Here is a 16,708-nt window from a genome sequence, read left to right on the forward strand (position 1 = left end):
GATTTACAAAGGTGATGAATTAGTGTGATTCTTTGCTTTACAAAAAAAAAAAGAGTTTCACCATATGGACTTACTTTAAAAGCAAGTTACTTCAATGCATTTAACATAGGATTCAGTTCTAAAAAAATATTGACTTATATGTAACTTTTAGGGAATATGCCAACAGTTCAAAGTAAGGGATATTCATATTTCTCTCTATACATGTTTGTAATTTATTAAAAAAACATGGATGTCTCTCCCTCCCTCCCCCACCTCCTTTCTCTCTCTACTCCTCTTTCTTTTCCTCTCTCTTTCCCCCTCCCTCTCTCTTTTCCTCCTCCTCCTCCTCCTTTTTCTTCTTTCTCTTTTTTCCTCTCTCTCCGTCCCTCTCTCTTTCCCTTTCCCTCTCCCTGTCTCTCTCCTTCTACTGCCCCATGCTTGTTAATTCTTATTTCAAGGATCCTATTAGCGAAGTACAGGGAACGTCAAGGTTTCTCCATAGGTGACTCTCATTTTGTATGGATTATCTGTGACCCTCTAGGTCCTCAAGTGCAGCCCTTTGACTGAATCCAAACTTCACAGAACAGATCCCTTAATAAAAGGATTTGTTCTGTAAAAGTTGGACTCAGTCAAAAGGCGGCAGCTGAGGACCTAGAAGGCCATACTTGGCCTGGAGACTGCAGGTTCCCTACCCCTGGATCAGGGTCTTTTGTGTCATGGACCCTTTGACATTCTGGTGAATCCTATGGACTCCTCAGAATAAAGTTTGTAAATACACAAAACACAATTCATAATATCGCAAAGGAAAACAGTTCACAGACCCTAGATTAAGAATTCCTGATATAGATGGTTGTTGACTCTGTCCTGATTTCTTCCCCCCTCCCCCCACCCATGACTGAACCTACCATGGGTGCTGTGGAAAAAAAAATTGAGCTTTTAAGGAATTTATTACTTAGGATAAAAATAATAGTAACAATAGATTTGCAAACTGCTTTATAAGTATTATTTCATTTTATCTTCACAGGGAGATGCTATTGTTATGCCTGCTTTATAGATGAGAAAACTGAGGGAGGCAGAAGTTAAGTGACTAGTCCAGGGTCACACAGCTCATAAGCATTTGAGGTCATATTTGAATTCAAGTCTTCCTAACTCTAGGTTAAGCACTCTTTTCACTGTACCTAGTTGCTTAAGAAAAAGTGAAAGGAAAGAGAATAAGCATTTATAAAGCACCTACTATGTGCCAGGTACTGTGCTAGGCATTTTTTACAATATTATCTCATTTGAGCCTCATAACAACCCTGTGAAGTAGGTACTGTTTCCATCCTCAATTTATAGTTGACGAAACTGAGAAAAATGGAGGTCAAGTGATTTGCCCAGGGTCACAGAGTTAGCAGGTGTCTGAGGCTGGATTTGAATGGAGGTCTTCCTGACTCCAGAACCAGCACTCTTTCCAGTGTGCTAACTCACTATTTTTAAGAGAAAAAGCTGGAAAAGAATAGGGGAGCTAAACATCGGGTGAGACTGCCAGGCAGGACTGGCTGGACAGTGGGAGATTTCTACCTCTCCCTCCCCTCCAGCAGTGGTTGATTTTGGGTTAACAAAGCAATCTCTCTTTGGGAATTTAAATATCTGTGGACTGGTTAAGAACCCATTTGTGTGAATCAGTTCAGTCCAATTGCTTGGACTGACACCTCGCTGAGATGAGGGAACAGGGATTTGTGATTGGCGCAGGCAGAGGTTGGCAATTTTGGATCATGGGTAGCCTCTGACCTGCTGTCGTGGTGGGTGTCAAAACACAGCCCATAAGCCAAATGACACTCCTATCAGATTTTAATGTATTGATGTATTAATAAAAAAAGAAACATAAATGCGTGGTTTTCTAAGTCAATATGTGGCCTACAGGGATCCTTACATACGGTTCAGGGGTCCTTGTTTCTATCTGCCTTTGACACCGCTGGTTTAGAGCAGTATGAGGGTGTGGGATGTCAGGTGAGGGGTACAGAAAGGGAGTGAAAAGGATAACAAAGACCAACAGTCCTTTTCAAAACTGTGCATGGGAATCCACACCCAGAAAAGCAAGGGGAGATTGTACCGCATGGCCCTCTGCTCCCTGACCCACACTATTAGAGTACAGCTATATCATGGATTAAATTGGCTTGTGGGGGCTAACTGCATAATTTAATCACCATTTAAAACATTTACATATAGGAAAAAAATGCAATCTGAATTCCAAAGGACAGACTTACAAACAAATTTTTGTAAAGCTACATGATATGATACATAGAGCACTGAACTTAGAGTCAGAAAGAACCTGGAAGACCTGGATTCAAAGCCCACGTCAGAACCTTAATAGTTGTGTGACCCTGGGCAAGTCACTTAAATGCTTCATGCCTCAGTTTCTTCATCTGTAAAATGAGGGGGTTGTACTTGGTGGCCTCTAATATCCCTTTCAGCTCAAAACTTATAATCCTAGAGCAACTTTTTCCTAAATTGGGGAGAGCCTATAAAAATCCTCAGAGGGGGTTTTTCGATTTGGCTTAATGTGTCCCCCATTTTAAGTAGAATCAAGGAACATTAGATTTACATGTGTTTGTGTGGGAAGCTCAGACAATGCTTTCTCTCTCTGTGTGTCTCTGGCTTTGAATCTGTCTCTATCTCTCTGTCTGTTTCTGTCTCCTGATATGTACTGATTGTGATACTAGGCAAGCCATTTAATCTCTCAGGACCTAAAAGGAAATTTTCTAAAACTCTAAACTTCAGAACAGGGGCTAATCTTCATCCATACCATGTGTTCCCTGTCTGGGAATTTTCTGAAATCATAGGTCTAGCTTTTCGTACATATAATATGTACTTACACATATATAAAAACACACACATAAACATACATGTATATTATATACATATGTGTATTTGTATATACACATACAGATACATAAATATGTATGTATTTTGGTTAAGACTTGTTTGTTTACTGATACAGGGAACTGCTGGTGTGGTCACTTTTTCCATTGGTATGGTTCTGCAACTCATCTGGAATGTCTTAGAGTTTCCTAAAGAACTGAGCTGTTAAAGAGATTTGTCCACGGATACACACCCAGGTCTTCCTGACTCCAAGGCTGACCCTTTCTCTATCCCATCATGTTGCTTCTCACTGACTGATAGAAAGTAAATTAAATGAAAAGAAATACACATTCTCCATGGCTTAGTTTGGCCCTGTTAATGTGGTATATCTATGTATTTAAATACATCTGCTTAAATGTTCACATAGCATCTACCCTTACAAAGAATGATAAAGTAATCCATTTTTGGGATAGAGACCTCTATAAGAGCATACCACATACCATTTTGTACACAATGATCAGCTGTGTGAAGAAGCTTGTATGATATGTATCCACACTATGGAGAAGTATGTTGCAGTGAGCAGCAAGGAACACAGGAGCAGAATTCTAAAGAAGGTTGATGTGGGGGGCTTGTTGTCAAAAGACAATAACCATACACAACCCCAAGGGATTACCGGCCTGCCCCCCTTCCCCCCTCATTCAGGAGGTGCCAGGCTTACAGCTGCAAGCACTTTGGCTCTTATACACGTGCCAGGGATTGCCCGAGAGGGATGATGTCATTAAAAAACACACATAAGATTAGGAACATAGACGCAGGATCTATTGCTTAAAAGCAGTGGACGGCTCATGCTCTCCAAGCACCAAGCGCCTAATGCAGGAATCTCAGGAGAAAAGCAGAAAAGACATGCAGGCTAATTAAGCGAAAGCATACAAAACAGCGTAGCCCCCAGGGGCGCCATGCTCACACTTACATGATTCAGTCTCATACTACCTTAGTTTGTTTTAAGCATTTCCATCATCTGAGAGGTTAGGAGGGAAAAACAGAATGGTTAAGGTAAAATAAATAGAGATCTCACACAGTGTCTTTTTTTTTTAAAGATTAAAAACAACCAGCTCATTTTTCGTGCATCCTATTCACAGCGAGAAAAGAGAAGGGGATAGAAAATTGCCTGTGGCTTATCCAGACAACAGTAGCCTAACCAGAGGCATAGAACTTATGGAAAGTCCAGGCCTTCGAGTGATTTCACAGATAGCTTGAGAAACCACAGAGAGAAACCGAGATTCTTGAGAGAAAAACATCAGATTAGAAATGCACAGGTTTGAGCAATATTTCTATAGGAAATCACTACAGAGTAACAGTGTTCAGGCCTCACTTTACACAGCAGGAATAATTTTAGATATAGGGTTATCAGGAAAGCTTTCTCAGAAGCCTTTGAAGAAAGATGGACAGAAACTAATTACAAACTTGGTTTATTTCATGTAGATCACATTGGGCTAAGTATATATTGTAATATAGTGCATTGCTCTTCAGATTATTATCGATTGACCCTTCTGAAATTGAGAGGCAGCATGGGCTAGGAGAGGACCAACCTTGAAATCAGGACAATCAGGGTTTGAATCTCTCCTTTGACACATACTAGCTGGCCGAATCACTTAACTTTTATGTGCCCCAGGCACCTCTAAGACTTATGAATTATACACAAGCGGCCTATCTGGATAGGCAAAGGGAGATTGCACATCCAGAGTTCCCTATGCCAATCATGGGTCCAGACCACCCTCCACCAATCCCCATAAATGCTTTCAATTAGAACTTAAAGAACCACTGAAGAAAGAGGCGGCCAGTCCTAGGGTGTAAAGCAGGGGTAGGGAACACGTGGCCTTTTAGGTTCTCTGGTGGGACCCTTTGACTGAGTCCAAGTTTTAGAGAATAAATCATTTTCTTAAGGGGAATTGTTCTGTGAAGTGTGGATTCAGTCAAAGGGCTGCACTTGAGGACCTAGAGAGCCACATGTGGCCTGAGGCCACAGGTTCCCCACCCCCGATTTTGATAATCAAACGTAGCTAGATAACAAGCTTCTTTCCTATACCCTTTTTGAATCTGTTCTGATCAGTCTGATCACCTGGGACTGTAAGGACAACCTTAAGATTCCTTCTTTTCCACATACTATCTGTATTTACCAGGCCTCCCTCAGTTTTTCAGGGTGCAGGAACAGTTGGGCAATACAGGGCAGATGCCAGTTTTATCTCGGGCCTACCAGCTATGGTAACCACAGCATGGGAATAGTTTGTAAGGGGTTGGTAGGCCTTAATCGTGGGCCAGCATCTGCCCTCTGGGTTAGCACTGCAATTTAAGCTTCCAGTTGGCTCCTATTAAGAGTGGCCAACCTCTCACCCGTGCTTGAAAATAACATGACTCTCCTGACTAATGCTTGTGTGTGACGGAAAGTCAATAGCTGAGGTGAACTTTCAGTTTTCATAGACACTATTTATTTGTATGCATTACTCTGTGTTAATATGCAGTACTCAAAGTTTCTGCATTATAAAATTGGCAGCAGTATTATTTGTTTCTGTAAGAGAGTGTTTTAAAGATATAGTTTCATTTTACCTTTGTTATTGATTGTCTCATACTTATATACGTAAAATGACCTATTTAAAAAGGCTCCTTGTTTAAAGCCTGGCATTAAATATATAGCCTTTTGTAAATGGGCTTCTTGCTACTGAGAGTTTTCATGACTTGCAAGCTGAGTATCAGTCAACAAGTGTGATACAGAGGTCAAAGAAGCTAATTCAGTCTTCAATAGGATTAAGAGAAGGAGATTGTCCAGGACTAGGAGGGCCAATAGTAATAAGAGTCACTTGGTACTCAGCCCTGGTCAGATCACATTTGGAGTACTGTGTTCAGCACCAAAGTTTAGGAGCACATTTGGTAAGTTGGACGGTTATCCAAGGAGAGTAACCAAGATGGTGAAAGGGCCTTAAGATAATACCATGTGAGGAGCCCTTGAAAGAAGTAGACATATTTAGTCTGAGGAAAAGGAAAGTTAGAAGAAATATGATGGCTTTCCTCAAGTATTTTAATTGTTATCTTGTAGAAGAGGGTTTATAGTTTATTCTTCTTATTTCCAGAAGGTAAAAGTAGGATCCAGGGGAGAAGGTTGAAGGGAGGCAGGTTTAGGTTTGATGTTGAAAACAACTGAAAAGGAGCAGCTAGATGGTGCAGGGGAAAGAGCAGCAGACCTGGAGTCAGGAAGATTTATCTCCCTGAGTTCAAATCTGGCCTTGGACTCTTACTAGCTGTGTGACCCTGGGCAGGTCACCAACGCTGTTTGCCTCAGTTCCTCATCTGTAAAATGAGCTGGAGAAGGAAATGGCAAATCAGTCCAATATCTTCGCCAAGAAAACCCCCAAAGGGGTCAGGAAGAGTTACTGGACACGACCGAACAACAATAATTGAAATGGAACAACTTCTCAACAAGGAGATCTGTCCAAAGGTGGAGTAAGCTGTCTTGAGAGGTAGTATGTCCTATCCTTTTTAAAATTAATTTTTTTTCAGTGAACAAACTCTTTTCTCTCCCTCCTATCTCTTTCCTGCCCCCCTGGAAAAAACAAACCTACGTAATAAATATGTATAATAAAGTAAAACAAATTACTGCACTGCACATGTCCAAAAACATATGTTTCAGTCTGCACACTGAATCTATCATCTATCTGTTAAGAGGTAGGTAGCATGCTTCATCATTAGTCCTCTGGAATGAGGGCTGGTCATTTTGCTGATCCAGAGTCTTTCAAAATTATCTGTTTTTACAGTGATGTTGTTACTGTAGAAATCGATCTGGTTTTGCTCCCTCCATTCTGCATTAGTTCATTTAAGTTTTCCCAGGTTTCTCTGAAACTATGCCTTTCATTGTTTCTTATGGCACAGTATTATTCCATTATTATAGTTCATATGCTATAATTTGTTCAGCCATTCCACAACTCATGGGTACCAGTGGTTATCTTTTGATAGAAATCTTCAAGCAAAGACTGGATGACCACTTGTAAGGTATTTATAGAGGAGGTATGGATTAGACCAGACAACCTCTTGGGTTCCTTCCAGCACTGAGATCCTATGATTTTGTGATGCTCCATTTCTACTTTATTTCCATCTCTTCATATGTCCATTTCCAGTATCTTTTTTCTAGTCCTATTTATCTGCTTTCCTTGGTTTGGGGTTCTTCTACTTCTTTTTATTCTATCCCTTAGTTCCTTGCTTGATTCTGTCACTGTTCAGCGGCCTAGGAAGCTTTTGAATGATGCCAGTCCCTGGGTCTCTTTCTGTAGCTGTCCTTCTACCCACCCTTTCTCAAGAGGATGGACAGTTGACTTGCTGATTGTTAGGAAGTGATAGATCGAAATGACTAATGTTTTGAGGCAGAAGACAGGACGTAAGAGCCAACCTGCCCAGCTTAAAAAAGAAAAGCCTTTTAAACTTTTAAGCAGGCAAAATGAAGACAATGTTTGACTGTATGGAAATAAAAATCCATCCCAAGCCAAATCCTTGAAATAAGCAGCAGAAAACTAGGCTGTAAGCTCTTGTAGAACAGGTACATTCTTTAAGAATGTAAGCTCCTTCACTAATAAACTTTTCCTCTGGCTGAAAAAAAAAAAGAATGTAAGCTCCTTGAGGACAAGTACTCTGTATCCTTGACATTTAGCACAGTGACTAGCACACGGGAGGTGCTTAATAACTGCCTGATGATTGATTAATCAGTATAGCATTCCTCATATATCTAGAACATTTTAGAAAATTTGGGTTAATAGGTTCTCATCCTGGTCATTAGGATTTTCAGTGTTGGGAACAAAACACTTTCCCCCCAATCTGGCTCTTTCAGAAATGTGGAGGGCTGTTCTGACCATGGGAAATTCAAGCATTCTCTTGAGTGGTTTTACTTCATCTTAAGAGAAAGGGAAAAGTTCCATCTTGATAGAATTTTAGAGTTACAGCCTCACCTCCTCCTTCTAAAGGTGAGAAAACCCAAGCTGAATTAATGAATGACTGAATAAAATATTTATTAAGGGCTTACTATGTACAAAGTACTGTTAACTCAGAGCTTGGTCTGTCTGGCAGGGAAAGCATGTCTTCAAATGTAGAATCGGAGCCCACCCAAGTCGAGGTGTTGTTGGAAGAGCACAAATCAGAGGTGCTGTGTCTTCAGGACACACAGGCTTGCTGCAGTGCTTCACATACCTGTTGAGTGTGTGAATAGTGGGGTGATTAGCATGTTGCTCATGCAAAAGTACAAATGGGTGAAAGAGCCAAAGAGGCACTTAGATACATAAGCAAAAGGATTTCGAGGCAGAAAAACTGTGCCTAATTAATGTTTGTACAAATGGAGATAGTTAAACAGAATTATTAAGTAATTAACTAAATTATAATGAAGATGGGAAATACAAGATGGCTTTGAAGTGAATGATATCAAAGTAAGCCCATATTCCTGTGTAGGAGGGCTCTGAGTCCTTGTCTTTTAAAGGATATATTCAAGAAGGATCACATTTGACCCAAGAATTCAGAGTCCTGTATTGGGATCTGTATGAAATCATTCCATTCAAATTAATAGAAAGGAAATTAGAAAAAATGAGTCAACCAGCAACATCTCTAAATATGCAATACAGAAATAATGGGAGTGTACAGGAGCGTTCAGGGAGGACCGACACCTCTGGTGTGAGGGCTCATTGAGCCAGATGGGCTAAACCAGGTTGAGGGTATCTTACAGGCCTCAATCTGTCGGTGAGTTATGGTATGACTGCCCCAAGCATGTGAAGACTTTCCCTGGTGGAATGGGTGGATGAGAACAATTTGTTCCAATGGCCATGAAAGCGGCTGAAGCAGAAGCTATGGAACACCTAGAGCTTGGTCAGGCATCAAAGAGGCCAAGGTCATTCACTGCTTCCAGGCCTAAGCCAATTATCTTGACTTTTGTCCTGCCACTGGACTCTAATGACTCTGGCAGAGAGAGTGAGACAGATGACTCTATGCGAGTCTGCTTCATTTAAATCCAATTCATGGGCAAGTCAAAACATCACCCCTGATGTCAGTGGTCCTCTTTGAAAAAAACCAAAGGAGGAAGAGCAACAGAAATGATGAGCTTGAGGTTACAGGGGAGATACTTCCCAAAGAAGGCCAGGCGAATTCCCAGCACGTCGGGTGATTTGGTAGGGTTTTCAGGGCTGTTTTACCTGGAGAAAATTCAGGCTATGCCCCCAAACTCTGGGGGAAATGCCTAATTGTCCTCTGGACTGCAGTCACCAAGGACTCCAGAGGCTATTTAGGCCAAGACAGTAATCCTTTCTGGGACAGCCCTTATAAGTGATCATACAGCTTCTTCTTAAAGACCTGGAGTCCTGTGAAGCTCATTATTTTCTGTGGGAGCCCACATTACTTATGGGCAACTTAAATATTTAGGAAACGTGTCTATCTTTGTGTCTGTCTGTCTACACACGCACACACACACACACACACACACACACACACACACACACACACAGAATTGAAACCTGCCGGTCTGCAACATTTCTTCCAGGTCTGTTCTCTGGGGCCAAGAAGAAAGGAGTGTAAGGTAATAGAGTGCTGGTTTGAATCAACACCCAGCTCTGCCACTTACAACCTGTGTGACCTGTAAGTCGCTAAACCCCTATGGGTTTCTGTTTCCTCATCTGTAGAACGGGAGGGCTACAGGTACTAAATGGCCTTGTAATGTCTCTATCAGCTAAGTGAGGCAGTGGAGAGAGTGCTGGACCTGGAGTCAGAAAGACCTGAGTTCAAATGTGCTTTCTGGCATTCACTTAGCTATATGACCCTGGGCAAGTCACTTAACCTTTGTCTGCCTTAGTTTTCTCACCTGTAAAATGGGGGTAATAACAGCCCCTGCTTCCCAGAGTTGTTGTGATCATAACATGAGATAATACTTGCAAAGCACTTCGCAAGCCTTAAAACACCTTATGAATGCTAGCTACTGTTATTATTGTCATCATTATTATTAATTACCACCTTGTGTTCCTATAAGCAGAACAAGTTGAACCCCCCCCCCTTTTTAAAAAGCAATTGGGGTTAAGTGTCTTGCTCAGGGTCACACAGCTAGTAAGTGCCAAGAGTTTGGTCTGAGGTCAAATTTGAACTCAGGTCCTCCTGACTTCAGGACCAGTGCTCTAGCCACTGCACCATCTACCTGCTCCCCAGTTGAACCCCCTTTCCACGTGATGACCTTGACATCTAGCATATGCCTCTAAATCTTCTCTTTCCACAGGATCAGGATGAATAATTCCTTCAAACAAAATGAGTAAATCACAGACTGGAGTCTTCTTCCCATCTGGAATGCCCTTGCTTGCAGTAGTGAGGATCTTACCCTCAACTGAGCTATAATACATGAATACATTTCTTTTCCTAACGCTGTATCTGTGTTTGGAGAGGGGAAGGGCTTGTGGCATAGGGATGGAGGGAAATGGAGACAATCTCTAGATTTCCATTTTTTTTTTTGCAAAATTATAATGTGGCTGAGTGTAGATGGTTTTGAGACTGTGATAGAGTAAGAAAAAGTTCAGGTTCTTGATCCTGAAACCAGGGGCTTGTCTACTACCTTCCCTCCTCTGGTACCAGGAAAGTCCCTCTCGGTAACCTTTCAGCGCCTCAGGCAACTCAAAGACTGCAGGAGGCTGCAGAGAAAGTGCCAATCTGCCTGGAGAAGAATTTTCTTTATTGCAAGTTCTCTTTTCCATGGAAATTACAGGTCTGGTCCCTTCTTATCCTCAAGGGACACTTCCAGCAACAAAGTCAGACCAAGTCAGCCTAGGAGTCAAGACAACTTCAGTTCAAGTCACCACCTCTGACATGACATTCTGGCAAGTTTCCTTTCAGAGGAAAATTCAAGTCATTTAATATTTCAGATAATTTGGGCACCCAGGAAAGGGCTCTCTAAGTTTTTTAGGATCATCATGAATGAATGAAAAAGTCATCAAGGCATGGTGGTGTTGTGGTAGGGGGAAGCCTGCGCCCTTTACCTTCTCTCTTCCCCACCTCTCCCACTACTGTTTATTACAGAACTGGGCTGCCTGATGGGAAGACCTGCCACACCAGGGACACTTTTGTCCTTTTTCTTCCCTCCTTGCCCCTTCTCTTAGGCTCGGGCTGCCCAGGACCCAGCTGGGCTACTTAAGGAGCAGAAGAAAGTATGCTGGTCCTCAGTTCATAAACCAGAAACCATGTAGGCTACTTGACTGCCTGGATGAGATGGGAGTCACCAATTCTATTACTTCCCATGAGGCAGAGGACAACCTTGACCTGTCTTTAATCCTCACAGACACTGGGAACGGTCATGTGACTTGCTGATAGTCCCCTTCACTCCACCCTCCAGATGCTCAGCCCCCAGACTTGTGGCCTTTCCAACTGCCCTGCATAAACTGTGAGCACTTTGAGAGTACCTCATTTAAAAAAAATTGTTAACTTGCACTTAGCACAGTGTATCAATGAGCACTTCATAGATACTCTTGTATCCATTTTTTGAAGCACTTACTATGTGCTGGTTCCAGAATAGTTGTGGACCCCATTGATAGGGGGAAAGGGAAGTCAGCAAACATTTCTTAAGCATCTACTATGGAACAGGCACTATGCTGAGAACTTTACAAATGCTATCTCGCTTGATCCTCACAACAACCCTATGAGGTAGGCAGCGTTATGGCCCCCATTTGATAGTTGAGAAAAACGAGGCTGACTGAGGTTAAGTGACTTGCCCAGGGTCACATAGCTAGTAAGTGTCTGACGCTGGATTTGAACTCAGGTCTATCCTGATTCTGGGCCTAGCACTCTATCCACTGTGCCACCATCTGACTCCTCCCCAAGCCAAAGAAATCACAGGTCCAGCTAGAATTTCAAAAAAAGGGTACCATAGGGAATACTGTGTACCAAGTATTACAATCCATGGAGACTGGGCTTTCTGGGTTTTTTCCTTCTGTTTTTGCTTTTTTCTAGTGTCACAGGTGAGAAACAGTTCTGTTGAGGGTCATTCACTCACAGTGAGACACAATCAATTTAAAGCCATATATGTAAAATTTAATTTAGCTTTTTTTCCTTTTAAGAGAAATATAAAATGGTCCACTCATTCACTGAGAAAATTACCGACACAGAACATAAAATTCTATTCAATAACTAAACAAACAATAAAAAACATACTTCAGTTCTATACCATGACCAGTTACAGAAAAAAAAGACTGATTAGGGAAGGGAGGAAGACAGAGAAAAGTTAAGAAGAAAGGAGAGGATCCCTTGCCACCTCATCTTGGCACCCTTCCTGGCACTAGGAGGCAATTAGAGGGCATAGGAGATCAAACACTAAATTCAGTATCAGAAAGGACTGAATTCAAATTCAACTGCAAGCAGTTACTGTGTGACCCTAGGCAAGTTACTTAATATCTGTGTGCCTCAGTTTCCTCATTTGTAAAATGAAGATACTAATAGCACCCCTTTCCTGGGGTAGTTGTGAGGATCAAATGATATCATATTTGTAAAATACTTTGCAAGTCTTCAATAGTAAAGGCTAGCTACTCATTAGTATGCTCAAGGACAAGAAACCAAATGAAAACTTAGCTTATATAATGCAAATGGGCAGTACTAAATTGGATCTAACTTCATTAGTCAGTTGCTTCCTCACACTGTTCCTTGCTGTGTCAGGACATTGGAACAGCCAAGTCACGAACCCAGACTGACATAGACTCTTGGGAATCTCTAATGCACACCAAAATGCGGATTCAGGAGAAGATCCAAGGCAAAACAGGTCAGCACTATTGCGCTATCCATGTTTCTTAGCCTTTAACTCCTCTCTCTTCGCACAAGCAATCCTCATAATCTCATAATCTCCACAGAGTTCACTTATCTCTCCCAGAGACTGTGGCAAACTGAGTGACTGTGGGGGAGTCACTGAAGCCTGCTAAGCATCAGTGTCCTCAAATGCAAAATACAATAAATAGTTCTTAGCTCTCAAAGTTGTTGCAAGGCTGAAGTGAGATAATACATGTAAAGGGGCTTTGCAAACCTTAATTTTCTTTGATCTCACTGGTATAGATACTCCTTCCAGCATTACAGATTCTAACCTATCCATGGCTGTCCATTTTCTGCTATTTTTATCCATGTGTTCCCCTATATCCATCATAAGAATATTGACCCTGGAATTCATGAACTTAAAAAATACATTAATAGCTATATTTCAATATAATTGATTTCTTTTATAATGTTATATCATTTATTCATTTAAGTGAGGCATTTGGGGTTAAGTGACTTGCCCAGAGTCACACAGCAAGTGAATGTTCTGTGTCTGAGGTCAGATTTGAACTCAGGTCTTCCTGACTCCAGGGCTGGGGCTCTACCCACTGTGCACCTAGCTGCCCTGTATGTTTTTTATTTAATGTAATTAAAACATTATTCTCAGAAGGGGCCCATAGGCTTCACTAGACTGCCAAAGGGGCCCATGACACCAAAGGGCTTAAAAAGCCATTCCCTAATATGCTGGGGACCTTCCTGTAGTTTTCTAGACATTTTATGAATAATAATTGATCATAAATGTTGACCACTGGTTAGCCTTTGCTCTTTTTTTTTTTGCTCATACATTTCTTAGATAACCACAATGCTTGCTCCATGCCAAACTTAAAAAAAATTATCAAATGAATGTCAGTTTCTGATGCTACCAGTGCTTGAAAGCCAGCCTCAATCAATCAACCAATAAGCATTTATTAAATGCTTACTATGTACCAGGCACTGCACTGAGGATACAAAAAGAGGAAAAAGACAGTCCCTGTCCTCAAGGAGCTCATGATCTGTAGGGGGAGACAACATGCAAACAAATTCCTGCAAAGCAAGCTATGTACAGGATAAATAGGAAATAATTAGCAGAAGAAAGGAACTAGAATTAAAAAGGACTCAGGGAGGGCTTCCAGTAAAAGACAGAATTTTAGTTGGGACTTAAAGGAAGCCACAGATGTCAATAGAGCAGAGAAGGGAGAGCAGCCCCAAGAAAATGCTGGAGGCTGAGATGGCATGTGTGATTTGCAAGATAGCTGGAGACCAGTGTCACTGCAGACAGAAAGGTGTAAGAAGACTGGAAAGGTGGAAGTAGGTTATATTTTCAAAGTTTGAATGCCTCCTTTTCTATTTTTCTAGTACTCATAGAAACCCATGCAGAAATGGCCCTGTAGTCAATTGCTTGTCAGCTGCTCCCTCACTGACAGGAGCTATAGAAGGGGATGGATTGTTCTTGTTTGTTCCAAGCATCTTGATATAGAGAGAGACAGAGTCTCCCAGAGGAAGAGACAGATAAAGAGAAAGGCAGAAACACAAAGGCTAGGCCAATGTATGCACAGAAAGAAAACACTGAAGCAGAGAAAGAACAGCTCACATAGAGAAAAAACAAGGGTAAAATACAGAGATAGTCACACACAAATTTTCATCTTATCCCCACCTTTTGAAATCTTTATCTTTTCTCAAGGCTGGTGCCACCTGCTCAGTGGAGCCTTCCCTGATCACTATAGTAACCAGTGCTTTGTCCCTTCTTAAATTCTCCTAGAGTATCTTCTTTACTCTCTTCTTTGCAATGATCATTCTCTAAACTGCATTTTCCTATCAGGGTACACCCCTCCTGGCTCACTGCCTTGTTGTGGCAGAGGAGCTTGTGTGGCTCAATGAAACCATGAGCTGTGCCGTTCAGGGTAACCCAAGAAGTACAGTCACAGAGGAGAGCTCTGACCCCCCCCCCCAAAAAAAAAAGGTGATCCATTGGAGAAGGAAATGGCAAACCACTCTAGTATCTTTGCCCAAAAGACCCCACAGACAGTATTAAATGATAAAAGACATGACTCCAGAAGATGAATCTCTCAGGTTGGAAGGTGTCCAACAGGTTACTGGGGAAGAGCAGAAGACAAGAGAAAGTATGGAGCAGCTGGGCCAAAGCTGAAAGGAATCTCAGCTATGGATGCATCTGCATGTTATAAAGACTGAAACTGCATAGGAACCTGGAATGTAAGGTCTATGAACCAAGGTAAGCTGGATGTAGTCAAATAGGAGATGGAAAGATCAAATATCAATATCTTGGGTGTCAATGAACACATGGATGGGAATGGGTGAATTTAATTCAGGTGATCATTACATTTACTACTGTGGGCAAGAATTTCTTAGAAGAAATAGAATAGCCCTTATAGTCAATAAAATGGTGAGAAAAGCTGTACTGGGGTGTAATCTCAAAAACGACAGAATAATATGTTTGAATCCAAGGCAAACTATTTAGTATCACAGTAATACAAACTATGCTCCCATCACTGATGCTGAAGAGGCCAAAGTCACTCAGTTCTATGAATACCTACAACATCTTCTAGAAATAACATCAAAAAAATATGTCACACTCATCATAGTAGATCGGAATGCTAAAGTAGGAAATAAAAGATAATTGCAATAACAGGCAAGTTTGGCCTTGGAGTACAACATGAAGCAGGGCATAGACTAATAGAGTTTTGTCAAGATAACTTGCTGGTCATAGCAAACACTCTTTTTCAACGACCTAGAAGGCGACTCTACACATGGACATCACCAGAGGTCAATACAGAAATCAGATTGATTATATACTTTGCAGCCAGTGGTGGAGAAACTCTACACAGTCAGTTAAAACGAGACCTGGAGCTGACTGTGGCTCAGATTATGAGCTTCTTATTGCAACATTCAGACTTAAATTGAAGAAAGTGGGGAAAACCATCAGACCACATAGGTACGACCTAAAAAACATCCCTTAGAACATGAAGTGGAAGTGATGAATAGATGCAAGGGATTAGATCAGGTAGATAGAAAGACTGAAGAACTACGGACAGAGGTTTGCAATATGGTAAAGGAGGCAAAAAAAATCCAATGAAAAATAAGAACAAGAAAGCAAAATGGCTGTCTGATGAGGCTTTACTAATAGATAAGGAAAGAAGGAAAGCAAAAGAAAAAGACAAAAGGATATATATATATATATATATATATATGTGTGTGTGTGTGTGTGTGTGTGTGTGTGTGTGTATACACACACATATATATACCCACATCTATATATCATATATATACCATATATATATACATGTATACCTAATTGAATGTAGAATTCCAGAGAATAACAGAGAGAGATAAGAAGGTTTCTCAAATAAACAATGCAAAGAAATAGAAGAAAACAACAGAATGGGAAACACAAGACATCTCTTCAAGAAAATTAGAGATGGGAGCAGCTAGGTGGTACAGTACATAGAGCTCTGGCCTTGGAGTAAGGAAAATTTGAGTTCAAATCCAGCTTCAGACACTTACTGGCTGTGTGACCCTGGGCAAGTAACTTAACTCTGATTGCCTCACTAAAAAGCAAATACATACACACACACACACACACACACATATACACACATATATATGTATAAATATATAAATAAAATTAGAGATAAAAAAGAGAAAATTAGAGATATCAAGGGAATGTTTCATGCAAAAATGGGCATGATAAAAGACAAAAATTGTAAGGACTTAACAGAAGTAGAAGAGATTAAGAAGAAGTGGCAAGAATATGCAGAAGAAGATCTTCAGATCACCAATAACCATAATGGTGTAGTTACTGATCTAGAGCCTGGCATCCCAGAGAATGAAGTTAAGCGGGCCTTAGGAAGCACTGCTAACAATAAGTCTAGTGAAGGTAACAGAATTCCAACTGAATTATTTAAAATCCTAAAAGATGATGCTCTTAAAGTGCTGCACTCAACATGCCAGCAAATTATGAAAACTCAACGGTGGCCCCTAGATTGGAAAAGACTCAATCCTAAAGAAGGGCAATGCCAAAGAATGTTCAAATTACTGAACAATTGTG

At 41.1% G+C, this 16,708-nt stretch overlaps 1 protein-coding gene across 2 annotated transcripts in view; it reads right to left on the minus strand.

Moving 5' to 3' along the window:
* The window catches only part of LHFPL3 (LHFPL tetraspan subfamily member 3), a 707,075-nt gene that overhangs the window by 68,610 nt on the left and 621,757 nt on the right, over positions 1 to 16,708 (minus strand). Inside the window, exon 3 of one of the 2 annotated variants that reach the window (XM_020984552.2) lies at positions 3,791 to 3,838. The exons of the other annotated variant lie outside the window; for it this stretch is intronic. Within the exon in view, the coding sequence (XP_020840211.1) occupies positions 3,822 to 3,838 (17 nt within the window). The 3' untranslated portion in view covers positions 3,791 to 3,821. The remainder of the gene's footprint in view (positions 1 to 3,790; positions 3,839 to 16,708) is intronic. 2 annotated transcript variants of the gene reach the window in all.

Source organism: Phascolarctos cinereus, unplaced genomic scaffold, assembly GCF_003287225.1.
Source record: "Phascolarctos cinereus isolate Bilbo 61053 unplaced genomic scaffold, phaCin_HiC Scaffold_1;HRSCAF=81, whole genome shotgun sequence".
In the NCBI taxonomy this organism is placed as follows: Eukaryota; Metazoa; Chordata; class Mammalia; order Diprotodontia; family Phascolarctidae; genus Phascolarctos; species Phascolarctos cinereus.